Source organism: Trichoderma reesei, assembly GCF_000167675.1.
Source record: "Trichoderma reesei QM6a unplaced genomic scaffold TRIREscaffold_8, whole genome shotgun sequence".
NCBI classification, from domain to species: Eukaryota; Fungi; Ascomycota; class Sordariomycetes; order Hypocreales; family Hypocreaceae; genus Trichoderma; species Trichoderma reesei.
Window position 1 is genome coordinate 403,683 of NW_006711155.1, and position 27,024 is coordinate 430,706.

A 27,024-nucleotide genomic window follows, 5' to 3' on the forward strand; every position below is an offset into this window, starting at 1 on the left:
TTCAATCGTAGATGCGAACAAGCGACACAAAGACTACGTGTATTGATCCCACAGTGATATTGCACACCATTATTTTTTCCATGCTGTTTTTTGTCCCTCTCCCAATTGCGCCACGGTATAGATCACCTCCGCCACGAAACATCTAGTCCACGTCAACGCCCAGCTTACTCAGATCGACCTTGGCCATTTCAATCTCCGCCATCAGCTCCTTGTGCGCATCCGGAACATCGTTGAACGTGAAGACGCCCCAGCCGAGGCGGAAGAGCAGGAACGCGCCGAAGGAGATGAGAGCCCAAAAGGGAAGCTGTAGATTTTGTTTTGCGCTCGGTCAGTCTGCCGTATCGCGCTGAAGAAAGGGCCACCCCTCAAGGCGGCAGTTATGAAGGGAAGAGGATTAGAACGTACGACTGGGACGATTTCTTGCTGGACGAGGGGAGGAAGAGGGATGAGCTCTAGGAAGAGAGCAAAGTAGAGCTGTATTGAATCATCGAGCGATTAGCGACGTCTTGTTCTCATGCGATTGCGGCCGGTAGCCATGACATGTGCAAGATATGGCGAGATGGGATGGGTTTTCGTACGGAAGAGACCAAGAGGCCAATGGAAATTGTCTGTTGCGCGCGCGTCATGCTGACGGAGTTGTATTTCGAGGGATCGTATTGAAGGAGAGAATGTGTGTGTAGATGACTTGAGATGTGTATTTAAAAGAAAAAAGGAGCGTGGTGTTGCGTATCGCACAGATTTGGTCGTGAGGGCCTGGAGTTGCAGTTGCAAGTTTGGAAGGTTTCCGCGATCTTTAACCAGCCAGGTGGCGCCTCAAGCAGCTGAGTTTAGTAGTAGTAGTAGCTTTATCAGGGGAGAGAGAGGCTGTGGCAACGCGTTTGCGTGTGTGTGTGTGTGGCATTGGGAGGGGGTGACTAAGCAGAGGGGACGGGCAAGTGTGGACGTTTATGATGGGAAGCTGCGATGATGATGGATTGATTTCTCCACTTTTGTTTGTGTGTGTGTGTGTGCGCTCTTGCCCGGACTGCGACTTGAACTTGGACTTGTTTCCATCACGGTACTGATTTTATAAGGTATCAGACATCATTTCTCCACGATGCCATCTTACCCAGGTAGGCGTGAGCTTGGGCATTTTTTCTATGGATTGACACTCGCATCTTGCGGAACGATGCCGCTCTTGATGCTCTACCGAGGATGACATGGGTCACGCACTGGTCGTACAGCTCAAGCAAGCAGGCAGATACTAGTATCAGTTTGCCCTTCACTGACCCCGAACCGCAGAGATGCTTCCATCCAGGACAGTCATTCCGCAGCCCGGCTTCATCAAGCCCAACAAGGATCAACAAAGATCAAGAACGCCGACGCATATCCTCGAGTGAAAGTCGCTTCAGCCAACACCTCGCCCGTGCTAACAGCACCATGAAGCTCCCGCCGGTGACCCTGGTCTTCAGCTATCCTCTCGCAGGCGTGGCGTCCAGTCACGGCTCCCTTCGGTGATGGCCCGCATCAGTGCAGGTTCCATCCGAGATGAGATTGGCCCTCGGGAGCGGGTTCGCCTGGCAAGCTGGCCGCTGGCTGATGGGCAATTGGCCTCTCCACGGCCGTCCTAATCGCCGGTCCGTCCATCCAAGGCCCGGGCGCTAATGCAAGCTTTTGCGAGGTGCCGGCCGGTTGGTGATGCTCTGCTCTGCGGGCTACTGGTTCGTGCTGCTGTTGCTACTGCTTCAACTCCTTCTCTGTACTTTATGCCACAAGTACGCGTGCTTGTGCGAGAGGAGCCGCAGCATCAGGGTAGCACTGCTGTCCGGTGCCAACCTGCGCGGGCATGGGCCTTTGCATTGATGAGGCAAGGAGCTGCCCCCTTGTGAGACAGCTTGATTCCCGATACGGCGTACAGACCAATTGACGGCAGACGACGGCGGGGGGAGTGTCTCACTCTGCAGCTCACAATTCGCTGAACAAATTGACCTGCGGCAGAGGCAAACCCATTTCGACATCCGATGCTTGCTCCTGAGATGAGCGTGCAGACTTAGCGGCTGCTGCATGGATGAGCTGGCACCGCGAGCAAGCAATGAGCACGAAGCATTTGCTATTCGTGATCGGTAGAGCGTGGCCAAGCAGTGAATGTCTCACTACAGATCCAGGTAGCCCAACCAGCCAATGCTACGCTTCATCGGCGGACGACATCGGGATCACTACATTAGTACTTGTTTGTCCATGTATTACGTCCATTTGACTTACAAGGAGCAGCCGGACGACGCCTCCCTGACTTTGTTTTCCCTCTCTTCGTCCTCATCTTCCCATACTCTGCTCCTTGACCTACTACTATATTTACACCTCACTGCTTCTCACACACGCACTCTTCATATATCGCCTTATTCATCATGACGACCCCGATTCCAAAGCCGCCTGGCGTCCCCCTGCTTGGCAACATCTTTGACGTGAAGCCCGGCAACACATGGGACTCATTACGCAAGCTCGCAGAAAAGTACGGCGAAATCTTTCAGATTAAAGTCCTTGGCCAAACCATTGTCTTCGTTGCCAGCGCAGCCCTGGCCGAGGAGCTCTGCGATGAGAAGCGATTCCGCAAGTATGTCGGCGGGCCCGTTGTCGAGATCCGCGCGGCAGTCCACGACTCGCTCTTCACTGCATATGATCACGAGCCAAGCTGGGGCGTTGCTCACCGAATCATCTATCCCAAGCTCAGCCCCGAAGCTATGAAGCTCCACTTTGGAGAAATGCGGGATCTGGCGACGGAGCTGTTCAACACCTGGAGAGGCCTCGGTGACAAGAATACCATTTCGCCCTTGGAGCAGCTCAACAGACTCAATCTCGAGGCCACCACCTATGTCTTGTATGGCAAGCGGCTCAATACACTCATCGGCCCTCCCCACCCGGAGCTTCAGGCAATGGAAGACTCGACTTCTGAGGCGATGAAGCGCCCTACCCGGCCAGGCGTGCTCAACTCGCTGTTGTACGGCCGCAAGTTCAAGTCGTCCATCAAGGTCATGAGAGACTATGCCGCAGATCTGGTCAAGTACCGCCAGGAGAACCCGACAGACAGGCAGGATGTATTGGCCGCCATAATGAACACGCCCGACCCTGAGACAGGCAAGAAGTTGACTGACTCACAAGTCATTGACGAGATTGTCACAATGCCCATTGGCAGCAGCACGGCGCCTTGCTTGCTAGTGTGGGCAATCTATTTCCTTCTGAAGAACCCGGAGACGATTGTCAAGGCCCGCGAAGAGCTGGACCGGGTTCTCGGCGACCGAGAATTTGAGCTGGAGCACCTGGAGCAACTAGAGTACGTCCAAGGGATTGTGCGCGAGTCGCTCCGCCTGTCCTCCGCGGCGCCAGGATTCAACATTGAGCCGCTGCCCAAGGAGGGCGACAAGAGCCCCGTGCTGCTGGGTGGAGGCAAGTACCAGGTCGCTCACAACCAGGCCATGATCATTGTTCTGCACGGCGTGAACCGGGATCCAGCCGTGTTCGACGACCCGCTGGCATTCAAGCCCGAGCGCATGGTTGGCGAGGCCTTTGAGAACCTGCCTGCTGCAGCCAAGAAGTGGTTCGGGAATGGCAAGAGAGTGTGTATCGGCAGATACTATGCTCTGCAGTGGAGCCTGGTGGTGCTGGCCAAGATGATTCGGGAGTTTGATTTCGAGATGGCGGATCCAGAGTATGAGCTGGCGCTGGATGGATGGTTCAACATTCGGCCGATTGACTTTTACGTCAAGGTGAAGCCAAGGGCGACTTAGGTGGAGAGATGTGTGTCTGGAAATTTACTTCACGTCGTTTTCCTCATGGCGAGATGATGGTATGTAATAAGGGCGATAGTTTGGTTTCGGCCTGAAATGGAATACTATCGCTTTGCTTTGACTGATATATAGATTCTGTGCTCCATCTCCTCCGCCTTCTTCAGGTCGACACACTCTTACCTGCACGCACGGGGATCGCCTTGAAGGGATCCAGCCCCTTCCTCAGCACCGTGATCAGCTCCTGCAACCTCCCATCCACCCTCTCATCTAACTTGGCACACGCCTCCTCCGGCGTCATCTTTCCGTGCTCGCACATGCCCTCCACAAAGTCGACAATCTTCTTGCGCACACCGACGTAGTTGCTGGCGTACTTGATGTCGCCCACACTCCCCGTGCGCCAACACGTGCCGTACTCCTTTTCCAGGCTCTCGATGCAGCGGAACGGCTTGCCAGTGCCGACGATGCCGCCGCCGTCGCCGTCGACCTTGTACTCGTTCCAGACGGACAGGACGGTGCGGCCCCTGCGGCGGAAGGTGAATTTGCCGGCGTACTGGGGGCCCGAGTTGGTGCGCTTGAGGGTGGTGCGGCGAGGGGTTGAGTAGCGGGGTTTGGAGGAGGGGGCTGCTGGTGATGGTGATGCTGCTGTTGTTTCTGGTGGTGTTGGTCGTGACGGTGGTGGTTGTTGTGACGCCGGAGATGTTGTTGCTGCTGTTTCTCTGGGTGTCCTTGGTCTTGTTGTCCTTTTTGGTGTTGACGATGATTGACCTGTTTGTTTCGTCATTCCTGCGGAACGCGATCCCTTTGTGGATTCGGTCCTCCGGACACCCCTTGAAGTAGGCGAAGCCGAGCCCTCTGGAGCCCAGGACGCGCCCGAGGCCGTGCTCAGGGATGAAGATTCAGACGAACACGATGGCGAACCAGGCATGTACTCGGCGTCCTCCACGTCCACATCTTTATCTGAGCCTGAATCCGAATCCAAATCCGGCTCGACATGTGCTCGCCGCGGAGGACTCTCCATTTGCGGCGGCGGCGACGCAATGCCATGTTGTCGACGAAGCAAGGCCCTAAGCCGCGGTGCGCCGTCAAGTATCCTGAGGCCCTCATCATCATCGTCATCGTCGTCGTCGTCATCCCCATCGTTATTGTGAGCTCTACCATCTCCCGTCCCACTGCCACCACTGCCTTGCTGAGGGGCAGTCTCTTCGTCCGAGCGTGGCCTCGGAAACCCCGGCTTGGCAGGCCTGTCTGCGCTTTGTTGTCGAAGGGCCAAGGGCGCTGTCGTGCCGGGCCTCCTCCTTCTTCTGGCAACCCCCAGGCCGGTGCTTCGTATGGGCTGTCTTTCGCCGATGGGGGTGGGGGGAACGTCCATGTTGAGAGGGCTTGTCGCTGCCACGGCTTCGTCGCCACCTCTTTCTTCCATGACTTCGTCTTCACCTTCACCTACACCTACACCATCATCACCCTCTCCCTTCCACAACCTCCCCATCACACTTCCCAACAACCCCTCATGCACATCCAACCTCTCCCCCACCCTCTCCAACCCTTCCAGCCTCTCCATCAAAAACCTCATCTCCGCTCTAAGGTCATTCACGCTCGAAGCATATTGCTCATGCATGTTCACAAACACAGCCATCACCTCCCTCGGGACACACTCAAGCCACTTTGCCACCACATCAGATCCACCACCACCACCAACCCTCCTCCTCCTCCTGCTGCTATTTTTCCCCTTAACCTTGTCACTTTCAGGCTTCTTGATCCCGCTGGGACTACTCTTCTTCTTCTTCATCATCTTGGGTATAGGGCCGTTTCCTCGGAGGGTAGACGGAATTTGGTTTCTAGCCGGTCCGGTGCGTAGACGGGGTCCTTGAGGACGGGATGATGCCGTGCCGCCGCTGGGTGGAGCCGCGTCTCGAGGAACTCGTTTCGGGGCCGGACGCGGAGAGCCGGTCTGGAAGGCGGACGGATCCGGTCGGTGTCTATGAGTGATCACTGGGGGGCTCGAGGAGTTTGGAGTGCCTTGGGGATATGTGTCGGTGAGCTGATGAGCTCTTTGCTTCTGTGGTTGGCCCATGGCTGCAATGTGCCATTGCTTGTATATCGTTCAAAGGAAATGTCGCATCGTAGTGGACGGGCGGCTGGTTGCGCATTCCAACATCTTAGAGTTTCCGCATCCTTTTCCATGAGGGACACAACATCTATTTAGCTTCATTGGACGATACCGATTCATGTTGGATTCGAAATGAAATGTGCTTTGATTGCTTCCTATCTAAAGCCGGAATTGAGCAACAAAGAGCCGGGCTTGAGTTGACATCACGGACCTCTCGCAGGCCCCTCGCCGCCCCGGTCCTTTTGTTGCATTCCAGTCTCAAGGGCCATGCTCCTTTATTCTATCCACCAGCTCTATGGTATAATGGTCATTCATCTCATCCACATCGTTGGGCGCCGCACTGTTCAACCTGGTCGAGTGCAACCAGTCCCTCCGCTCAAGAAAGGGTATGCCCAAAACATGAAAGAAAAGGGGGGAGACGAAGGGCTCAAGGGAAAAGCCTCGAATCAATCTTCATACTCCCCGTGTCTCTGCGAGTTTAAAACAAAGTAAGGTGTAAAAGGCAAGAAAATGCAATCGCTCTCCTGGTATATGCGCATGCTTGGTATCTCATCTCGTGCAGACCCACACGAGAACCTGAAAGACGGTGAAGGAAAAAGAAAATAAAAAAGCAATCGGGTATATAACGCCGAGTAAATGTAATGATGTGTTGCGCCGGAATGCAGATGAAGAAAATGATCCAAAATGGGGTATCAGAAGATGAGAATGGCTAAACGGCAACGCTTTTGCGGTGGATGCGGATGGAGAACCGGCTCTTGCGCGACGAAGAGGTGTTGCAGGTAGACACACACTTCTCCTCCGGTTCGTCCTCCAGGTCTAGCCTGTAACGACGAACACTGCCGGTGTCATCGTCAAAGGCAACGTGCCTGTTCTTGCCGGCAAAGCAATCTGGGAGAAGATTCTTTCGGATCCAGCCCTTGACACCCTTGCCTGCAGCATCAATGGCGGCGTACTCCAGTCGACGGGTTCGGTCACTGGTCCAGTAATGTGTCGTCTGGGGCGGCACAAAGACATTCTGGGCTTCCTGGCTTGTTTCCGTGACTTCGGCAAGTTCAGGGGCCTGGAACGGGTAGTATACCGTTGGAAAAGTGGCATCGACAGTCCGCGGCAGGTACGAGATGGATGTTTGAGTGGTGGCGGGCCGGCGGATCGGGGGGCGCATACGGGCTCGCAGAGACTGAGCTGATGCGGTGCCGTACTTGGACATTCCCGACATACGCCGTGACAAAGGCTTGGGCCGAATGTAAGTCGCCGACGTACGTGGCGAGGAAGCATGCGACTCGTAACCAGAATCCTTTCGCTGAACCCTGACAATCGTGGGAGACTGCTCTCTCGGGGACCTAGGAGACCGAACGGGCTGGCGTCCGCGTGAGGTGGGAGAAGGCGAAGAAAGAGGGTCTTTCCAGCTGCGTTGGGAGGTTATGGATGTCCTTCGTGAGGAAGCCATGTTGGTAGAGACTCGACACGGTTGCGTCCAGCGCGATGTAAGTGATGGGTATGTTGGACAGTACCCATACAAGTGATCAACAGAAGTTGGTTTTGAAGGGAGTCGTCACGGCCAGCTCGAAGACGCCAAGCTATCAAAGGATGGAGTATTCTGGAGGTAAGATATCGACTGTATCCAGATAGGATGAAGAAAGTATTTATCTGCAAGGCGGGAGAATAGGTCACCAGCAAGTCATGGACTTGTATATGCGCTCGTGAGATTACGAGCGGCTCCAAATATCAAAAGACGAAAATGATGTGTGGTCTGGGTTACCGGCCGCAAGGAACCACACAGGAGGACCGTCAGGCAAGAGTTATAAAACACAGCTCTCGCGGAGGCGCCCGTTTCTCTCGAATCGAAGAGGGCGACAAGCGGGATTGCGACTGGCGACGGCAGAGACTTCGATTGGTCCGGTTTATGGCGTCCGATGCAGGGCCCACGCCAGGCGGGGACAAGAGAGAAAAAATAAAAAAGCCAAGGGGCATTCAGTAGGGATCCGCTGCTGGTGAGCCGATCCTTGCCCGAGTATATGCAGGGCCGGGGATGGTTGAAGCCGGCTGTGGAGTTTGGGGCCGACGGGGTCGAATCACCAGTCAGCGGTGAGCAGCAGCTTGCACGACCACGGCAGCAGGGGTCGGTTGGCGATGACGAGATTCCGACTGATTTGATGGGCGACTATCTTTCTGCCATGTACAGTACTGTGATGTGTTGCCTATGGGCGGCAACGTATTTCGCTCCCTCCTGTGTCTTCTCTTGTTCTCGTCTCCTTCAGCGAGAACAGCGGCGATGGACTACAGACGAACGCCTACAGGCGGTTGAGGCCCGAGAAAACCGGCTTATCAGAAGAGAGCAAAGGTTCCTGGTGAGTCAACCCAGCGTCGTCAAGAGGGCGTCGATGTGCTTGTTGAGAAAGCAACCAGTCTCGTAATGAGTATTAGACGGCTGTGGTCAAGGGCGCTCTGTGCAGAGACGGCGTCGCGTGGCTAATCGCCTGGACCCAAAACCCAATGTCCAGGATGGTTTGGCGGTTGGCAAGGGCCCATCGCCAGGCAGCGGAAGCTGAGGTCCAGTCCGTTAAATAGGTGCCAAGTGGAGAGCTGCGCAGGCTCCTCTCGCTTCTTGGTCCCTCTTGAACGCTTAAACCACCAACAGAGTGGGTTGACGACGAGGATTGGCAAGGGGCTACAAGGGCGCTATTGCAGAGCCAAGTCCGACAAGGACCTTCTGCAGAGCGTCTTGCGTCGCCAATGGGGGGACGATAGGTGGATGATATAACACTTGCAGGTCGTACTGGGTGCGGATCAGGTATGATGATGCACGTATCTGCAAGAGCAGGTCAAGCTGTCGAATGGCAGAATCACAGCCGAGGGATTATCAGTGAAAGATGTCGAAGCCGTGCATGTGCCCGCCAGTGCAAACAGAGTACCAGTAACCTGTCATGTGCACGGATCAGCATCGCGAGATCGTCATGACATCGCCTGCGTCCAAGTTTAGGTGGTCCATACTGAAAGTGCATACCTTGGCCATTTGGTCTGTCCAAGGCCCAGCCTGTGCACATGCCACCCTCGCCAGCAAATCACGGCACAGTCTTGCGCTTTTGCGGTCGGTTCTGCGTGGCTTTTCGGGCGTTCGACCGACGAGAGCGTTCCAAACGTGCCGCTGTCTGTTCTTGGTACCTTGCTTGCTGCAGGCCAGGTGGAGGCTGTGCAACACCATGCCAGGATGCAGACGCACTGATAGGCTGCAGCCTTCTCTTACAGGAAGGGACTCGCACATATGCAGACGCAGTGTGTGCAGCATTTGCAAAAGCTTGTCGGTAGCGTCGAGAGGGAGGGGGTCATGCGCAGCGAGCCACAAGCAGGGCGAGTCAAGACAGAATGTGGTCGGCTACAGCGTCATGGTTGGACGGCGGCATCCGATGTCGCTGGAGGTGACGCCTCGCCAGCGTCGCCATTGGCCACGGGTAAAAAGAAGGTTGCGGGATTGAACTTGGCTTCTGGTGATCATCAGGCTGCTTTTCTTCTAGCCCAGCGCTGTGGCGGCTTCTGTAGCCGTAGCCGATGGTGGCCACGAGGGAACTGAAGCAGGTTGAGGGAACAAGACCACCACCATTATCTCCGGGGGGGCGAGAGGAGTGGGTGTCTCGAACGGGACAAAATTCGGCTCTTGGAGGTGCGCTGAAACTTGGAAGCGTCTGGATTGGGTTCTGTGCTCTGGTTTGGCATTGCGCATGTTGTCTGGCGGGCAGCGCTGGGTGCGAGGCCTTCTGTTACGATACATAGCAAGCAATAATACTTACCTTGGATGAACGTGCCAGAGCTGTCTTCTCAGCCGTGCCAGCATCATGAGGCAGAGGCGCCTCAGCTGAGAATGCTAGACTGTGCACGGAGCAGCCGTTAGTGCGCGCTTGTCTTGTACTTTGTTTAGATTGAAGCTCGAGAATCACACGCATCAGGCACAATTACAAGGAGCAGACGGACGAGACAAAAGAACCAGCACGAGCCAGCCGATCGATTTTTCACATGCCATGAGAAACAGCGACAGTCACAGTTTCCTTCCCGGATGGTCTCAGGCACAGCAACTCGCATTGCAGCTCTTGCCATTGGCGCCAGCAGGTGCAACAGCAGGTGCAACAGCTGCAGTTGCACAAGTGACAGCCCAACATCCAAAGGCAAGCGAGAGGCAAGCTGGACAGACCTCGTGACTGCCACAGCAGGAAGCGGTGAAACTGAGACAAGCAGCAGCCACGCCCAACCAGGATGGTCTCGGCCACGATGGTGCCTTCTTCGCTCTCTCACCCGCTCCTTCTTTGTTGTTCTGTCTCCTCTCATTGTCTCCAGGCTGCATTCTGAGGAAGGCGCGGGGTGATACTGTACGAGTACGATACGTCGGTATAAGATTGCATGTGAAAGTGCAATTGCATACATGTACATTGGTCCTCATTCGGGCTTCTCCGTACGGGGCAGAAGATGGAAGTTGGGGTTTGACAACAGACTGACCACATGCAGTATTTTCCGCGAACAACTCCAACCTGACTTCATGGACACACTCGTCATGAACAATTCTGTTTCCCGGCGACTGAGTCAGTGGTCCCTGTACTGGCCCTAGAGCTTCTGCCAAGCTGCCAACCGCGTGCGCTCCCTACAAGCAAGCTGCAGTGCCTGCCAGGCAATGTATCTTCGCACCTAATCATGGCGCCAGGGTACTTCCGCTTTCTCTTCCTCCACCTCCTGCGACCTGGATGACTTGCCTTGCCTAGGGACGCTTTTCCCCTGGCCTTGCTTGAACCTTGCATCATCCAGCCCCGGACCAGAACATGGGACAAGGGCACAAAAAACGCTGCCGGAGCAGGAGCAGGAGCAGGAGCAGGGTTCCCTCAGCGTCCCATCATGCAAGGGACGAGCGCGACGCCAGCTTCCCTGTGGCCTTGATCATTGGCATCCGCTGGCAATCTCGTCAAGCAAGATCCCCAATTCTAGGGGCCCAATTTCCTCCTATCCAGAACATTCGGTCGGCCTTCTAGACGAAATGCAATCGAGCGGAAAGGAGCCAGAGGATTGGGACGGTCAATCGCAATCGCAATCTTCTCCTTGCCCAGCAGGTGTAAGATGGCGTGCCGCTCCCGGCGGGGGTTCTCGTTCGCTACCAAACTCCAATAGACAGTCCCGGTCACGGCCAGAGGGCGACATGGACAAGCATCGCGTATCCTGCCTAGACGAGTGCTAGCACCATGCACAATCAATCGCAGGCTCGGCTTCAGTCCCGATTGTTCCGCAAGAGGCCTCTGGAAAGTTTTTGACTCGGCAATTACCTGCTGGAGCTGCCGTCGTTGTTCTCTCTGCAACGAGTACGGAGTGCAGCTATCCTCTTCGAACCCTTGGTATTGGATCCGCGCGGTCCGGCGGCTCACGCCGCTTGCGCTGCTGGCCAATTGCTTTCCCCAGATTCCTTTGGCTCCAATGGACAGCGGCTGCTAAGACTAACTCATTGGCGCCTCTAAGCGCCTTTGGACGTCTTTTCTTCGAAGCATTCTAGACGCCTTGTATTCAGTGCCTGGACAGGTTCGGCGCCAATCCGGCTACTCGTGCCTTCGGACATGGGGGGGGACGAAACCAACTGTGCTTCCCTGTCAGATCCCCATGGCAGTCAACCAGGGGGCGTTATTTCGGCATGTTCTGATTCTGTTGAGCCCCTCTTCACGTCGTGCAGAATTTGATGCCTGTCATTATCTGCGGGTCTCCCGACTCCTTCATCTTTTCTTTTCGCGGGGGATGGGAGAAAGGGGGCTTCCACGGAGGATCATCCGAGGATCGAGATCTACTCTGCGTGGGCTGCCGCTCTCGAGCTTCTACGACGCTGAGAGGAGCCCGAACCTGCTGAAGTTCATCACAACATTGTCTGCCGTGGTCGACGCCTATTAAGAAGGAGATAGGTAGCATGACGGTTGACGTTGTATGCCAGAAGCTTCAGATGTCACTCCAACGACCACATTTTCCATCAATCCAGAGAAAGGATGTGTATTCCTGGCCTCTGTGAATATGTGGTCCTGTAAAGAGGCTCTATTCGCTTCCTTTCGGTGGAAAGGTCGGCCTGAGAGACCGCGGCAGACGCAACACAAATCTTGATCTGGCCCAGATCCTCTTAATCGAGGCTGGATTCTCACGAGCCCGATTTCATCATTGAGCCTCTCAAATTGATGATAGATACTGCATATAACAATGCAAGGAGCTTTCACTCACCGCCGCCGCATCAAAACTGACAGAAAACAATGTTTCAGAGCGGGAGTTGCCGCTCTTTCGACTCTCCCTCAAGGAGAAGGGAAGATATTGCGGTCATTTGGGCGGGCCGCAACATGAAACCAACAACATTCCAGATGGCTTCGGATGGCCTCGGATGGCCTAAGACACGATGGAATGGAAACAAATGGCACCATGACGCTATGTGAAGTGTTATTGGCTATTCGCCTACCCAGGGAGTATTCATGATCTAGAGCCAGCTAAAATTAGGCAATAGAGTCTCAAGCTCGTTAGAGACTCTCCGGTTTATGTCAAATGTGAAGCTAGCTTTGAGCCAAGTAGCAACCATGGAACGAGTCTCGCAGTCTCCAGACTTTGCCTGTCGATTAGTACTGCCGTCAAGTAGGTGTTGAAGCCATTAGCCGTTGCTCTCCTCGGAGCACCCCCTTTGTGTCTTGGAAACGTCAGTCTATAGGAATGGACCGCCATACCGAATGTCTCAACGCAGAGTCTCTGAGTCCGAGGATATGGCTGTGGCGGTCTATCGTCACCATGGGCACTGTATCCCTTGAGCCTCACACGACGCAGTTCAGTGGGATATAAAAGACAAGTCAAGATCCATACCGACATTCTCGTCTCGTCAGGCCCGGTTCATATCTCTCAATTCTCACAATTCCATCCCCGAGCCGTCAAGATGCAGTTCAAGCTTCTCTCCGTCTTCGCCGCCGCTCTGACGGTCCAGAGCGCCTATGGCATGTCCTCGTCTCAGCAAGGCAAGGCCATTCAGCAGAGCGAGCAGAGCCAGCAGGTTCACCAGCTCGAGCAGCTTGCCCAAGACATCCAGACTCAGCAGGCAGCGGAGATTCACCAGCTCGACATTGGCGGTGCTGGCCTCAACGCTACCGCCGTCACAGCCACGCTGAACAGCGTCAGCGATGCGCTCGCCGTTGCTGGAAACTCCGTCAGCAACATCACTTCCACCACTCTTGCTCAGCAATTCCCCGTAAGTTTACTCTGGCGGCCGCGCGTAGTACTAGTAGTAGAGCAATACTGATGAAATGAGCCTCCAGAACATAGTCAACACCCTGAGCACTTTGGCTGGTAGCCTCGTTACCAACGCTGGCAACCTCGTCACCACCCCCGTCACATCGACCTTTAACCAGACCGACCAGCTCAACATTTACAACACCTTCATCAACGTGCGTATCTCTTGACTTGGCATACCCAATAGAAAGCCGTCAAAGAATCCCTCTGACAGTCATATACAGCTCACCAAGGCCAACGATCAATTCATCAAGACCTTCCTCGGCCCCACCGGCATTGTTAGCAACTCCCTCCTCCGCGGCCCCATCGGCATCGTTCTCAACCTGATTGAGCGGACCATTGTGAACCTGGCCGGTGCTACCATTGCCCGTATCCCGGCTTATGCCGATCAGGCCCAGGCCCAACTGAGCAACATCCACGCCGACCTGGCCCTGACCATCAGGACCTAAGCTTCTACTTGTCTTACCATCTGGCAATTGGGGGAGTAAAGCTACGCATGAATAGTATCGTGGAGAATTTGGGTGGTCGGGAGCAGGAAATGCCCCTGGTTGAGACGTGATGAAGAGATGTGTGGTTGGATCGAACTTTGCCAGCAGATCTCTTTTGTCATTATCCGAGATAGGGTCATGTCACCTATGAATGAACCACGTTTGAATGCACAAAAAAAAAAGGAGAATTGGATCGATAAAGAAACAGAAATCCTGCGAAAAAGAAACAAAAAAGAAACTGCCCACTATCAGAGTCGAACTGATCACCTTGTCATGTCAAGTAGTTTACTAGTGACACGCTATACCGCTTAGCCAAGCGGGCTTCTAGATGAGAATCAGGGCCGCTATACAGGACTATACAGCTTTTGTCATGTCTCCACAATGAACATTCTCCATCTCTCCCGTCTTTGATGCCCTAGACGAAGTATAAGAGACGTTGAATGGAAGCTCACCATCACTCTGTCTAGGTAGGTATCTACCTCTCTTTCTTGCCTTTTTCATTGGCGTAGCTGGATCATGGATCACTGTACCACGCCAAGACATATACATGTAGTCAGACATGTCATGTATTACACCCCATCTCGACAAATTAAGAGAGATATGAAAATTCACAAAGAGATTCGATATAAGCGGGAATGTCCCAAGTACTAGGTAATTGACGTGACATATTGATAGAGCGAGAAGACTCAGGGCGTTGGCTGTCTCTAGGCATATAGGTAAGTGTTTACATGTACTCACGGTTCGAGCCTGCGCTTTACGGACTGCTTGAGCGGCAGTTCATAGAAATGTGCCGGGGTAACATTCCGTTAAATACTCTCAGAAGATTGTATTACAGAAATTGTCTTGAGATGAAAGCAACCATGCTGGAGACAAGACGCGAGTGGCCGAGTTTCATGGTTCTGCTAGGGATGCGGCTGTTGCTGTTTTGTGGTCGCGATGGGTGTCTGGCCATGATTGGGGATGAGTGCTACCCTGTAAACGACCAACCCCCTTGGTAATGCATCCTAATTTACGCGCATTCAAAGGAAGATCTGGCCTCAAGCTACCCGCTTGATTACAGTGACCAAGAAGCAGGAGATGTCCAACCAGAATGTGGTAATCGTGCTGGTTCTGAGCAATTCGACTACTGTAAGTCAGGGGATTGGACGTCTGGGAAAAATCACACCTCTGCAGATTTACAACACGGCTCATGTCTTCACGCTGATTGGCAATATGATCCTACAAGTCACCCGCAGTGTATCACTGCAGGCAAGAACGCGCCTTCACGCTCTTGCACAATCTGTGTTTGCAGATGCCATCTGTTTCCATCTCGTTGGTCGCATGTTTTCACTGTGCCACCAAGCCGTCGAGGTGGGCAAACCTGCTTCATGCAAACATATCAAACGTTCGTTGTTCGTCAAATTCAACTCGGCAGGTCGTACGAGACTAGCCGAGAGTCTCAGTGGGAAGAGGAGCATTCTCGGCAAATAAGTCGGAGAATACATGCTTGCCATGTGCGAAAGCGAACGTACAGCGCTCGTCAACAGCGGACTTGGCGAGAAAAGGTATGATGCTCCCACAATGTCGAGATGTGTTTTGCTTCGTTTCTCAGTCGAGAGTAGTGTTCAATGAGGGCAGCTCTTTATTGCGCTGCGCGCGCCATGTGCCGCGGGTTCTCGAGGAAAAAGTGCTCCGCGACCAGGAAACTTCCTAGAAGGTAACCGGTGAAAGCAAGCTTGTAACGACTCACAATGTTCATCTTGTGATACGGCATGCCAGGACCCGTGAGTAGCTGTGCGACGATACTCGACACCCTACCCACAAATAGAGTAGCACTCCCGTTTGCTGTATGTCTTCGTCACAGTGTCATCCCTCTTGTGCAGGTAAATAGCAATTGGCGTACGAGTACCTAGGTATTACTGGTAGTAAGCGTATACATATGTTGACAGTGACCGTGGAGCTGCTCCGCTCTCCGCTCCCGGGGTATTGAGTCTTCCCCAGACTGCTGATCGCTCGGCATCTCGATGTGGACAATTGCTGAGGAGTCGGCTGTCTTGAAGACTGCGGAGGCCCATCATGACCTGCTCGATCGAGTATAGGTGCCGTTGGAGAGACTCGGAGAGGATAGGTGTGGGTATCCGCCAAAAACACAGCTGAGCAAAAGAGCTGGTCGACTCGCGTCTGGAATCATCTAAATCAGGACCGCACAGCTGCTTCTGCTCTCACTCGTGACTCAAGGCTCGAAACCCCGCGAGACTAGCATCTGAGCCATTGCAGCGGATATTCTCCTCCCGCTCCTCTCGCAATATCGAAGACGGTATGCTGACAGGGGCGAGTTCGAGTGGGGGGCGAGGGTATGCGGTAGGACAGAAGGTCGCGTGGGTGCAGCCAACGAACCATGGACGAGACGAATGCTCGCATCCATGTCGACTGCCTCGTTACTATGACCTTCTATGTACGTTTTCTGCGCCTCGGGCTCCGTAGTCCATGTAACCGTGTGCGTCCCTCGACCGCGAAAGGTGACGAGAGGCGAATCCTGGATCTTGTGGCACAGTTTGAGCAAGAGATAACTTGGACTTACTGCCTGGCTTTCGTACGTTCTCCGGACCTCCATGATGTCGTGGCGTCTCTGACACACGCCAAACACGCTGCTCTTGGCCGTTTTCATTCACCAGGTATGTATTATCGGAGTTGCTGAGATCATCGCATCGCAGAGGCAATCGAGTGGCGAAAGCCGCAAGGAGGTGCCGGCGCTGGTTTTATTCGCAGCCAAAGTCGCAGCGCCGGCTATTGACGACGATGGCGAGGAGCCGAGACAGCCACAGCCGGCGGCTGGAGTCGAAGCGAACTGCTGGCCTCTCCCTGAGCCTCCATTGGCTTCGTCATGGCTGTCCATCAACGTTCTCAGGCTATATTCTCGTGCTGGCCCTCGCATTCAGGACCTCGGCTGGCGTTGGTCCATGGGCCGATGTGACACGACACATGCAGCTTCACCAATATTATCCAGCTTCTCAATATGAGTCCCTCGAGCACACTGACGGTTGAAAATCTCATATCGAGCATCAAAAGCTAGGGACCTACCCGTCTGAGGTCGCATCCTGCGATGGGTTCCATCCCATGTCCATAGCCGCCAGGTACCAGCAGATAGCGCCCGCAGCCACGCGTGGTGAGCCGACTACCGCAGGGTACACGGCGCGCGGACAGGGTTGCCATGCAAACCCCGCATTCGCATGTCGAGGAAATTGCCCATTAGGAAGCTATTGCGGCCATTAGCAGGGCGGGCGATGGATGGTCGGATGGATGGGAAAAAGGGAAAAGGGAAAGGCGAGGTGGGAGAAGGGGAAAAGGGGAAAAGGGGGTCGAGAGCGCCTTGTGATTCGACTGGTGAGTGGTGATTGATGAATGAGTCGCTGCGGCAGAGTCGGTCATGGTTCATGAGGGCTGGTTCTCGAACGCAAGACTCGCCTGAGCGCAGCGCCTGGGATCCGTCTGCGTCCGTGAGGGCAGCGCGATGAAGCGTAGCATTGCATCCAGCCCGTCCCCCGTTCCGACCCCATGCCCGTTTCCCCAGGCTTTTCTGGGGGGGAGGCTAGTGGCAGCCGCGGAGGTTTTCTTTCCATCCCATACCTAAGGTAAGGTCTGGTAGAAAGATGGATGGAATGAGTGTAGGTACGAGTACGGCACAGGATGGGATGGCCTCGCAGCCTTGCCTTAGCTAATCGGCCGAGCCCCATGCGGAGAAACGGCTCCTCCTGCTCCCCCAGAGAAATAAAAGTGGAGGGGCCAAACAGACAACAAAAATGCAAGCCTCTGCCCACTTTTCCTCCCTGTATTTGACCGTTGATAAATCCCCGTCTCGCCTCGAGCCTCCGGAAGACGCGACTCTGCCTGCGTTTCTCCGATCCCCAAGGCCACGGGCACAGGCACAGGCACAGGCCCTTACAGCGATCGGCAGCCCCCAGAGCCATGGCCACAGCGGCCGCGGCAGCAGCTGGCGGCGCGGCGGTTGCTGCGGGTGCAGACACAGGTGCGTTGAGTCCCGTCCCGTCCGCTCGCGTTCCCTCCCAGCTGCCAGCCCGCGTGGGTGGCACTGGAACGCAGTGCAGCGCAATCAGTGCAGTGCGGCCCCCCCAACTAACGCTGCCCCCCGTGGCTCCTCGGCCACACAGGCGCTGCAGGCTCCAGCTCTACAGGCCCTCCAGGCCTTCCAGGGCTTCCAGGCACCCGGACAGGCTCCGTGGCGATGGGCTCAGCAGCTCCGGCCCAGGGCTCTGTAGCTGCAGCTGCAGGCGGCCCTCCAGCTGCTGGCGCTGGCGCTGGCGCTGTCCACGCCCTCACCACCTCGCCCGAGTCTGCCTCGGCCTCGCAGCCCGGCTCGCCAACCGCCTCAACCACGCCGCCGCAGAACTCACTCGTGTCGGCTGCAACCTCGTTCCACCACCATCCCAGAGGCCGTCTGGTGAGCAGAGCCTGCGACCGCTGCCGCCGGCGCAAGGCCAAGGTCAGTCTAGCCCCTTTGCTGTTGCTTGCATCTCTGTTGTCATTGCTCCTCCTCCTGCTGCTGCTGATGCTGCTGCTCCTCCTCCTCCTCCTCCTCCCCGTCTCCTGGTCCCTGGTCCCTGCTCTTCATATGTCCTTACTGCCCGTGTCTCCTCTCCCCGTTCCCGTTCCCCCTCCTCCCGTCCTCTTCTCCTGCGTGTCTGTCATGCGTACAAAGCATACATACAATACATCAGCATACATGGCAAGCGTTGTGTTGTGTTGAGAGTTGTGTGTATTGTATTGCACTGCCTTCACAACTCGTTCATACTGCTGCAGCCTCACCCCAACACCGACCTCGTCTTCCATGCTGCGCTACTCCCCCGTCTTACACCTGGATACTCTCTCCTTGCCACCACTGACCAATGCTCTTCCCCGCCCAAAGTGCGAGTACCTCAGCGCTGTCGATAGCTGCACGCACTGCCGCGATGCCCACGTGCAGTGCACTTTCGACCTGCCCCTGGCGCGACGCGGCCCCAAAGCGAGGAAGAAGAGCGACCAGCCCGGCCAGCCGCCTCCTGATCCGAGCTCGCTCTCCACCGCGGCTCGACCCGGCCAGATGCCGCCGCCGCTGACCTTCTCCGGCCCCGCAGTAGCCGCGCTGCAGCCCTTCGCCTCGTCGTCGCTGTCGCCCGACGCGGCCTGGGAGCCCGTCGAGCCGCTCAGCATTGACAACGGCCTGCCCCGGCAGCCGCTGGGCGACCTGCCCGGCCTCTCCACCATCCAGAACATCTCGACGCGCCAGCGATGGATACACCTGGCCAACGCCATGACGCTGCGCAACACGACGCTAGAGCGCGTCTCGAAGCGATGTATCGACCTCTTCTTCGACTACCTCTACCCCCTCACCCCCCTGGTGTACGAGCCGGCCCTCCGGGACGTGCTCGCATACATCTTCTCCCAGCCCTTGCCTGGCGTCAACCAACCATCGCCGCTGTCACAGCTCACGCCAGACCCGACCACCGGCACCACCCCCCTCAACGCTGCCGAGTCGTGGGCCGGCTTTGGCCAGCCCAGCGGCTCGCGAACCGTCGGCAGCAGGCTGGCTCCCTGGGCCGACTCGACCTTCACCCTGGTCACGGCCGTCTGCGCAGAGGCAGCATTCATGCTACCCAAGGACATTTTCCCCGAAGGAGAATCCGTCTCTGAGATCTTGCTCGAAGCCTCTCGGGACTGCCTGCACCAGCACCTCGAGGCCGACCTGGAGAATCCGACGGCCAACTCGATTGCCATTCGCTACTTCCACTCCAACTGCCTCCACGCTGCGGGGAAGCCCAAGTACTCGTGGCACATATTTGGCGAGGCCATCCGCCTGGCGCAGGTCATGCAGCTGCACGAGGAGGCTGCCCTCGAGGGGCTCGTCCCCATCGAGGCAGAGTTCCGCCGTCGCTGCTTTTGGATCCTGTACTTGGGCGACAAGTCAGCCGCTATACTCAACAATCGGCCCATCACCATCCACAAGTACTGCTTCGACGCCGGCATCACCACGCTATACCCGTCGGGTATCGAGGACGAGTTCCTGAGCACGGCGTCCGAGCCGCCCCGGAAGAGCTTCATATCCGGCTTCAACGCAAATGTGCGGCTCTGGCAGTCCGCGGCTGATTTGCTGCTGGAAATCCGCGTGCTGCAAGATCAGATGATGCAGCACTTTCGAGGGACCATGCCCCCGAACCATGTGCTGCCCTCCGCCGACAGGCAGCATCTCGATTCTCTCTATGTCCGCTTCATCACCTGCTTGGACGATCTCCCGCCGTACCTCCAGTCGTGCACTCTGGCGATGGCAGCGATGGCAGAAGGCAACGGGTCTGCCGAGTCCAAGCAGTACGTGATACAGTGCATCAACCTGCAGGTGACGTTTCACTGTCTGCGCATGGTAATTACGCAGAAATTCGAAGACCTCTCTTATTTTGCTCCTGGCGTTGAGCAGGCTGATCTCAGAAAGTCGGAGATTGTGCGAGACATGCTGAGGGTGATGAACGAGGCGCCCTTTTGGGGCCTGCAGGCCAATGGCGAGCCAAACGTGAGTCGTTTCCTTGTCTCTTCTCTTTTCTGCACACCCTTTTCTTCGACGACCCCCCCTCTCTCTTTATATCCCTGCGGATATGTATATCATCAAGCCTCGGCACTTGTTGCTAATCTGTCCTGATTATGTTGTCTGGATGCTGCAGGTTGAAAAGATTCGCCTTATCGGAGCTAGTTTGCTGGCCATCATCCATCGCAACCAGGATTCACCCTTGGCTACGCGAGCCAGGAGCGACTTTTCCGTGCTTTTGGATATTCTCACGCGGCTGGACTCGAAGGCGTCGGACCAACTGAGGAATACGTCCACTACCGTTGTTGGCTAAATGTGTGTTGGAACAACAAAAAATGTCAAAGTCGGTGTAAATATGGCCAGGATCTTTGTGTTATTCCCCCTTCAGCGTTGCTGGGTATTTCCCCTTTGTTTACTCTTTTCTGTTTTTTCCAGCACTTGTTTTTCCAGCAGTGGGGGGAACAAAAGGCGTTTCTTTCCCCTATGCCAGGGGTTGTCCGATTTAGCATTTGAGTGTACATCTTCCCTACATTACTAGGTACTTAATGAGCTTATGGAGATCTCCCGTCATTCCGGATATTCATCACGTTGGTGTATATATCCGTGGTTGGCTTTGAAACCTGGAGTTGGGTTGCAATGCAGTGACGCCTTTTGCGAAGGACCAAAATAAGCGAAGGATGAAGTCTGAATAGGATACGAACTGGCTACCTATGGGTGAGCATGAAATGAAGCGGTCGGGGAAATGGCGGAGAAACGCTCGACGTAACGCTGTTGGTTTTCTCCGTTTCGTGCAATGTTGCTCGCATAACCTACCTTGTTTCTATTCTTATATATAGGCTTGAATCGAAGGTCCGAGTGTATATATATATATATGCTTGAATATTGAAGTGTGAGTAAGGTATATACTTAGGTATATGCTTGACTCGAATGTGTGAGTGAGTGTTGGTATATTGTCTTTCTTAAGGAAAGTCATATGTAAGTATGTATGAATAACATGTTTTAAAAAAGCGTATATACAGGTAAGACGATGAGACTCTCTGTGGCCTCTTCGCCTGGTAGTGAATGGCTGATGTAGATAACATAGCAATGTGAACATGAGGCTAAACATGGGGCTTTGATGCCGTTGATGGCTGGCTTGCTTGCTTGCTTGCGTGCTTGCTTGCTTGAACTTGTGCTAGTATCTGTTGCCAATGAGCGAAGGGCCAGATAGGTACACATAGACAGGCAGACAGACAGACAGAAAGAGACAAAAAAAAAAAAGGCAAGTAAACAGACGCATAAGACGTGATAAGAGGCAGAATTCGACAGAGAGGGGCCAAGGGCAAGGAGCATGGGGTCATGAGAAGAAGCGGGGGGTATAGAGGGAATATGAGAGGTAGAGAGAGAGGGACAAGGGGAGGGAGGGAAAAAGAGAGAGGAAGATGCATAGAGGCTGAATGCAAGAAGAAATTTCCCTTTCTTTATGCCGCCACTTTAACCCTCTGCCGGGCCGCAAACATGTCCTTGAGGACCAGGGCAGACTTCTTGGGCGTGCGCTTGAGGGTGGTGTAGTCTGTGAACGTGACGCCGAATCTGGGTCCGTAGCCATCTGACCATTCTAGTTTGGTGGGAAAAAAAAATGTAAGGTTAGTTTTGAGGTTGTATTAGGCGAAAAGAGAGGGTCCGGGGTCTGAGAGAACGGGTTGCCAGAGAAGGGAGGGGAGAGTGAGAGCTTATGGATGACTTACCCAAGTTATCGAGCAACGCCCACGCAAAGTACCCCTTGACGACGACGCCGTCCTGGGTAATGGCCTTGGAAATCGAGTCCAAGTGCGAGTCAAAGTAGCGGATGCGGAAGGGGTCGTTGACGGCCTCCTCGCACGTCATGTTCTCCTCTCCAGGGCACGGGCATCCGTTCTCGGTGATGTAGATGGGCTTGCCGTACAGGCCGTACACCCGGGCGAGATGCTTCCGGAACATGTCCGGGCAGGAGCGCAGCCAGGCGAGGCCGCTCTCCTCGCCAACGGGGCTGCCGTCCTTATTCTCCTGGTGCTCATGGATGGCGCCGAGATAGTCCGTCTCGGGGACGGGACCGTCTAGGTGGCGCGCGAACTGGGATGTGTAGTAATTCATGCCGTAGAAGTCGGTCTCTCCGGCATTGAGGATGGCAAAGTCCGCGGGAGTGAGGGCTGGAAGCCTCTCGCCCAGCTGCTTCTTCATGCTCTCTGGATAGTCCTTCTTCAAGCTATTGGGGCATGAGTGTCAGTTTCAGTTACAGTTCAGATCCGGCCGTGAATGGCAGACTCACAAGATGGGATTGGCAAACCAGCCAATGTGAAATTCCATCCGTCGCTCAGCAGCCTCCTTGTCCCGAGGCTCATTGCTGTCCCAGGGCTCATAGTAGTCGCCGTTGAGCGAGATGCCGATCTGGCCCTTTTGCGAGGGGCGAAAGTCCCTGCTGTAGACGGCCACGGCGCGGGCATGGCTCATGATCTGGGCCTTTCCAGCGAGCCACGGCTCAGTGGCAGTGTTGCCCTCGGTGGAGTGCTTGTTAATGCTGCTCCTGCCCGGGGCGTTGCTGCCGGTGGCATATCCCTGGACTTGGATTAGTATCATGGTGTACTCGAGAGTGAGATGAAGAAGGGTTGCCGGAGACGAAGCACTGCTAAAAGACTCACATAGATGGCCTGAATCCAGGGTTCGTTGATGGTGATCCAGTTCTGGACTCGGTCCCCAAAACGTTCAAAGCACAACCTCGCATACCGCTCAAAGTCCAGCTGGACCTCTTCCACGTTGAGCCAGCCTCCATAGCGATCGTGAAGCGCCTGAGGCAGATCCCAGTGGTACAAAGTCACCCAAGGCGTGATACCCCGCCTCAACAGGGCGTCAATCAGTTTGCTGTAAAACTCAATTCCCTCCTCGTTGACGGGATCCAGCCTGCCGCCGAGGGGAATGATCCGCGACCACGACAAGGAGAAGCGGTAGGCCTTTGCGCCGTACTTGGTCAAGAGATCAAAGTCCTCATCGTAGCGGTGGTAGTGATCGCAAGCCACATCGCCGTTGGCGCCGTTGGTGCGCGATGGCTCCAGGTGGCAGTACGTGTCCCAGATGGACGGGCCGCGGCCACCTTCTTTGACGGCGCCTTCGATCTGGTAGGCGGCCGTTGCGAAGCCCCATTCAAAGTCGTTGGGCAGAGCTAGCGACTCGGGCATTTTGAGCTATCTGGGTTGATTTCTCTGTACTGCTGCTGCTGCTGCTGGTTGCGACCTGGCTGATCCCTCTCCTTTTCTCGTCAAGCTGACAGAGTTTGCTGGAGGTGCGTACAGAGTACGAAGTATGTGTCCTGCCTCGCCCAGGGACGGTAGGAATCAGGGATAATAGCTCAACTCAGGCTAATCAGGCACAGGTGACAACAGCCCGTTCTCGAAACGGACCGACCCCGATGAGGCTCTCTCGTCGTGCCAGGGGGAACGGCTTTATACCCACACGTGAGAGCCCAGGCGGTTGCCTTGGTCCTCGCCTCTCGCTGCTTGTCTCTCCGCCTGCTTGTCTCCTCCGCTCATTGCCGTGTGGAGCCCATTTACTCCGTCGAGAAACGGTTCGAGTCGTGGGGACTGTACGTAAGGAGGAGTCGACAAGTTGCTGGATGGATCCTCGTCCCTTGTGGTCTCTGGTCCCGCTCATCCGTCAACTGTGCGCCTGTTCCCTGCCCAGACATGCATCTTGCGCCTACCTTATCTCGAGGTGCTTCAGAGCCAATCCGCCCTCCCCAGAGATGCAGCAGATTCGCCCCCAGGGTCCCCGATACCCCGTGGCCGTGATACGGGGAGCCCTAATGGGGAAATAAGGACGGGCGTCGTGCGCCATCGAGAAGCCGGCGAGGATCCGTGATTGGCTGCGCGTGCTTAGCCGGCGTCTGTCGAATTATCCGCCCTTCTTCGAAGCCTCGCAGCTGGTAGCGCTGGCCGCTGATTTCTCCGATTCGCCGGCTGAGATCAAAAATTCGATCGGTTGCCCCCCCGTGGGGAAGAGGACGCCCCCTGGTTGCCTGGCTGCGCGATTACCTAATTTCTGTTGCATGCCTAGCCTGATCTCAATCTCCAGGTACGTGTGTACTTGAGCTGTCGATCGTCTTGATCCGTGATGCCTTCAAGATGCTCGAGATATGCGATGAAATGATGGATTTGATTCTGTTGTTGAAGTTGTTTGAACAAATGGCGACCGTCCACTGCTGGCCTGTGGCTGCTGCGCCCTGACCGAGAATGGATTGCCCAGTGACTAAGCAACCGCCGACCGGCGCAATTTTTTTGCGCTCGGTGAACCTTCTTTTGCGTGCGTGGCGTGACAAGCAGCAGATGAGCTGAAGAAGGGCCCTTGATGCGTTCCAAACTCTGGCCCTCTACAACTCCTGTCGCAGCTCCTGGAAGAGGCGATTCCGACAATGTACGATGGCTCCCTCTGCGGCGCGCACAGCTGACGGCATCTCGTCGCCAATCGAGCTGGCGCGGGTACCCCCGTTTTGGCGGCGCAAGAATGGCATCCTGCTGTACTTTCTGCTCACGTCTTCGCTGCTTGCCAGCGCTGCGTTGGGAATTGACGGGGTGAGTCTTGTTTTGTGATTGGTCTTGATCTTCATACGCATAACCAGGCTAACGGGCAGCAACAACTGTAGTCGATGACCAATGGCATGCAAGTTCTCCCGACGTGGCAGGACCAGTTCGGACACCCCCAAGGCGCAACCCTTGGCTTCTTCGGCGCATCGAGTGCCATTGGCGGCGTGATTCCCTTTATATTCCTCGGCTGGATCAGCGACAGATGCGGCCGCCGCGTCCCGACCGCCCTGGGCTCGGTTGTCATCATCGCCGGCGTCCTGATCGAGTTCTTTGCCACCTCGCTGGCCATGTATATCGGAGGCAAGATTGTGCTTGGGGTTGGGTCCTCGCTGATTCAGATGGGCGCGCCGGTTCTGGTGACGGAGCTGAGCCATCCCAAGGAGCGCGTGCAAATCACCACGTTTTACAATACGTCCATTGTGCTAGGATACGTGATTGGCGCATGGGCGACCTATGGATGCTTTCGCATCCCTGGATCATGGTCATGGAAACTACCGACGCTTATCCAAATCATCCCTTCGGCGTATCAGCTCAGCCTCATATTCTTCTGTCCCGAATCGCCTCGGTGGCTCATTGCCAAGGGCCGGATGAGAGAAGCGCGCGAGATATTGGTCAAATATCATGGCGAATGCGATCCAAACTCCGAAATCGTCAACCTTGAATGCCTCGAGATTCGGCAGGTCCTCGCAAAGGAAGCGGGCCAGAACATGACTTGGGTGGACTTTTTCTCATCGATACCAAATCTCAAGAGGATATCTCTCTGCTTTGCCACGGCCGTCTTCAGCCAAAGCTCGGGTAACCTGCTCGTGTCAAACTATCTCACGCAAATCCTCAAAGACACCGGCGTCAAGTCCGAAAAGGACATAACCCTCGTCAACGGCATGGTGACGCTCTGGCAGTACATGGTGGCGCTCGCCGTCACGGCCTGCATCAACAAGTTTCGACGGCGCACCTTCTTCCTCATCGGCTCTGGAGGTGTTTCGCTCACATTCATTGCCTGGACGATTGGCGCTCAGCAATATCTCCAGCACGGTTCTCTCGCTGCTGGCCGGCTCGTCCTCGCCTGCATCTTCATCTTCCAGGCCTTTTACACAATGGCCTGGACCAACTTGGTGGTGACCTATCCACTGGAGCTGGTCACGTATCAGATGCGGGCCAAGACGTGGGCCTTTGTCCTGCTGACCGTGCAGGTGGCCACCATTTTTGGCAACTATGTGAACCCGATTGCGCTGCAAAACATTGGGTGGAAGTTTTACATTTACTATTGCATCTGGGTGGCGTTCATCTTTGTCATTGTGTACTTTTTCTTCGTCGAGACGTCGGGGCCGACGCTGGAGGAGCTGGCGTATCTGTTTGACGGGAAAGAGAGGAAGAAGCAGCTTACCATCGAGATCCAGCAACGAGACGACGAAGAGCTTCGCACGCAAACCGAGTCCCTAGGAGCAAAGTCGGTTTCCGGTTCATCTGTATAACGAAATGACAGACTGGGGCCGCCGGTCTGCATATTGAGGATGAGCAAGATGTTGATACTACATATGTATATAGAATGGGCTTATAGACGGGGCATGGCGTTGACTTGAATTCGGACAAATGGACATAGAATACCTAGATACCTCGGTCATTCGACTTGATTAATACACTTCTGGAATACCTCACTCCATAATAATAGAAGCCCAGAAGAAGCAATCCAATGCCGGTGGACTTATTAGGTAACTCTCCCCGGAGCTTGTCTCGTCTCACTAACAGGGGTAAAACAGGCAGCAGCCGATCAACCCTCGCCATCTCCACCAGGAGAATTAGGTGAAGAGAAGGCTCTGGACGAGAGGGTCAAGCGAGTAAGGTGGACAGAGAGGATTCAACCACGTTCAGGAACAACAAGAAAAATGGCTCAAACGTGGCACGAACCGGTTCTTTGGCTCCGTGACAATGGAAGAAGGATGCAAGTCGCCCAAGACGGACAGCCGGACCGCGATCCGCTTCAAGGAATTGATTGACTCGCTGGGTTGGTTCTAGTTGGACCGGGTGCCGTGACGGACTCCCGAAATGTGACGCTATTCCAAGGTGCGAAGTACTACTCCAGCGTTCGGGCTAGAACCGGCACTTTCTGCAGCAAAATTTTCCATGCATGGGGGTCACACCTCTTGTGTCTCTGTGTGCCTTTGGCACGGATACTAAATCACTAGCATTGGCACGGTTTTGGTGATCATATTTTCTCCGTGTGCTTCATCTGCCGTTGAGCTAGGGAGAAGTAGTCCGGGAG

At 55.1% G+C, this 27,024-nt stretch overlaps 8 protein-coding genes across 8 annotated transcripts; 4 read left to right on the forward strand and 4 right to left on the reverse strand.

Annotated features, from left to right (window-relative positions):
- Positions 1 to 142: 142 nt before the first annotated feature.
- Positions 143 to 626, reverse strand: TRIREDRAFT_60743 (uncharacterized protein; the record flags this gene model as incomplete). Its single annotated transcript, XM_006965037.1, has 3 exons — positions 143 to 304; positions 406 to 474; positions 579 to 626. 3 exons carry the CDS (start codon positions 624 to 626, stop codon positions 143 to 145), a joined length of 279 nt encoding a protein of 92 aa, XP_006965099.1.
- Positions 627 to 2,340: 1,714 nt separating this feature from the next.
- Positions 2,341 to 3,761, forward strand: TRIREDRAFT_77512 (uncharacterized protein; the record flags this gene model as incomplete). Its single annotated transcript, XM_006964883.1, has 1 exon — positions 2,341 to 3,761. Exon 1 carries the CDS (start codon positions 2,385 to 2,387, stop codon positions 3,759 to 3,761), a length of 1,377 nt encoding a protein of 458 aa, XP_006964945.1. The 5' UTR covers positions 2,341 to 2,384.
- Positions 3,762 to 3,941: 180 nt separating this feature from the next.
- On the reverse strand, positions 3,942 to 5,832 carry TRIREDRAFT_106877 (uncharacterized protein; the record flags this gene model as incomplete). The annotated part of the gene is made up of 1 exon (XM_006965038.1): positions 3,942 to 5,832. A coding segment is annotated over one exon (1,891 nt), but the record flags the coding sequence as incomplete, so codon positions are not given.
- Positions 5,833 to 6,461: 629 nt separating this feature from the next.
- TRIREDRAFT_121597 (uncharacterized protein) lies at positions 6,462 to 7,315 on the reverse strand (the record flags this gene model as incomplete). Its single annotated transcript, XM_006965039.1, has 1 exon — positions 6,462 to 7,315. The coding sequence occupies one exon, from the start codon at positions 7,313 to 7,315 to the stop codon at positions 6,578 to 6,580; it is 738 nt and encodes a 245-aa protein (XP_006965101.1). The 3' UTR covers positions 6,462 to 6,577.
- Positions 7,316 to 12,784: 5,469 nt separating this feature from the next.
- TRIREDRAFT_106879 (uncharacterized protein) lies at positions 12,785 to 13,583 on the forward strand (the record flags this gene model as incomplete). Its single annotated transcript, XM_006964884.1, has 3 exons — positions 12,785 to 13,093; positions 13,161 to 13,289; positions 13,359 to 13,583. The coding sequence occupies 3 exons, from the start codon at positions 12,785 to 12,787 to the stop codon at positions 13,581 to 13,583; spliced, it is 663 nt and encodes a 220-aa protein (XP_006964946.1).
- A 4,864-nt stretch (positions 13,584 to 18,447) lies between these two features.
- Positions 18,448 to 20,485, forward strand: TRIREDRAFT_77513 (uncharacterized protein; the record flags this gene model as incomplete). The annotated part of the gene is made up of 2 exons (XM_006964885.1): positions 18,448 to 20,175; positions 20,258 to 20,485. The coding sequence occupies 2 exons, from the start codon at positions 18,448 to 18,450 to the stop codon at positions 20,483 to 20,485; spliced, it is 1,956 nt and encodes a 651-aa protein (XP_006964947.1).
- A 1,147-nt stretch (positions 20,486 to 21,632) lies between these two features.
- Positions 21,633 to 23,363, reverse strand: cel1b (glycoside hydrolase family 1; the record flags this gene model as incomplete). The annotated part of the gene is made up of 4 exons (XM_006964776.1): positions 21,633 to 21,769; positions 21,900 to 22,396; positions 22,460 to 22,746; positions 22,830 to 23,363. The coding sequence occupies 4 exons, from the start codon at positions 23,361 to 23,363 to the stop codon at positions 21,633 to 21,635; spliced, it is 1,455 nt and encodes a 484-aa protein (XP_006964838.1).
- Positions 23,364 to 24,599: 1,236 nt separating this feature from the next.
- TRIREDRAFT_77517 (uncharacterized protein) lies at positions 24,600 to 26,418 on the forward strand (the record flags this gene model as incomplete). Its single annotated transcript, XM_006964886.1, has 2 exons — positions 24,600 to 24,752; positions 24,824 to 26,418. The coding sequence occupies 2 exons, from the start codon at positions 24,600 to 24,602 to the stop codon at positions 26,234 to 26,236; spliced, it is 1,566 nt and encodes a 521-aa protein (XP_006964948.1). The 3' UTR covers positions 26,237 to 26,418.
- Between the last annotated feature and the right edge of the window lie 606 nt (positions 26,419 to 27,024).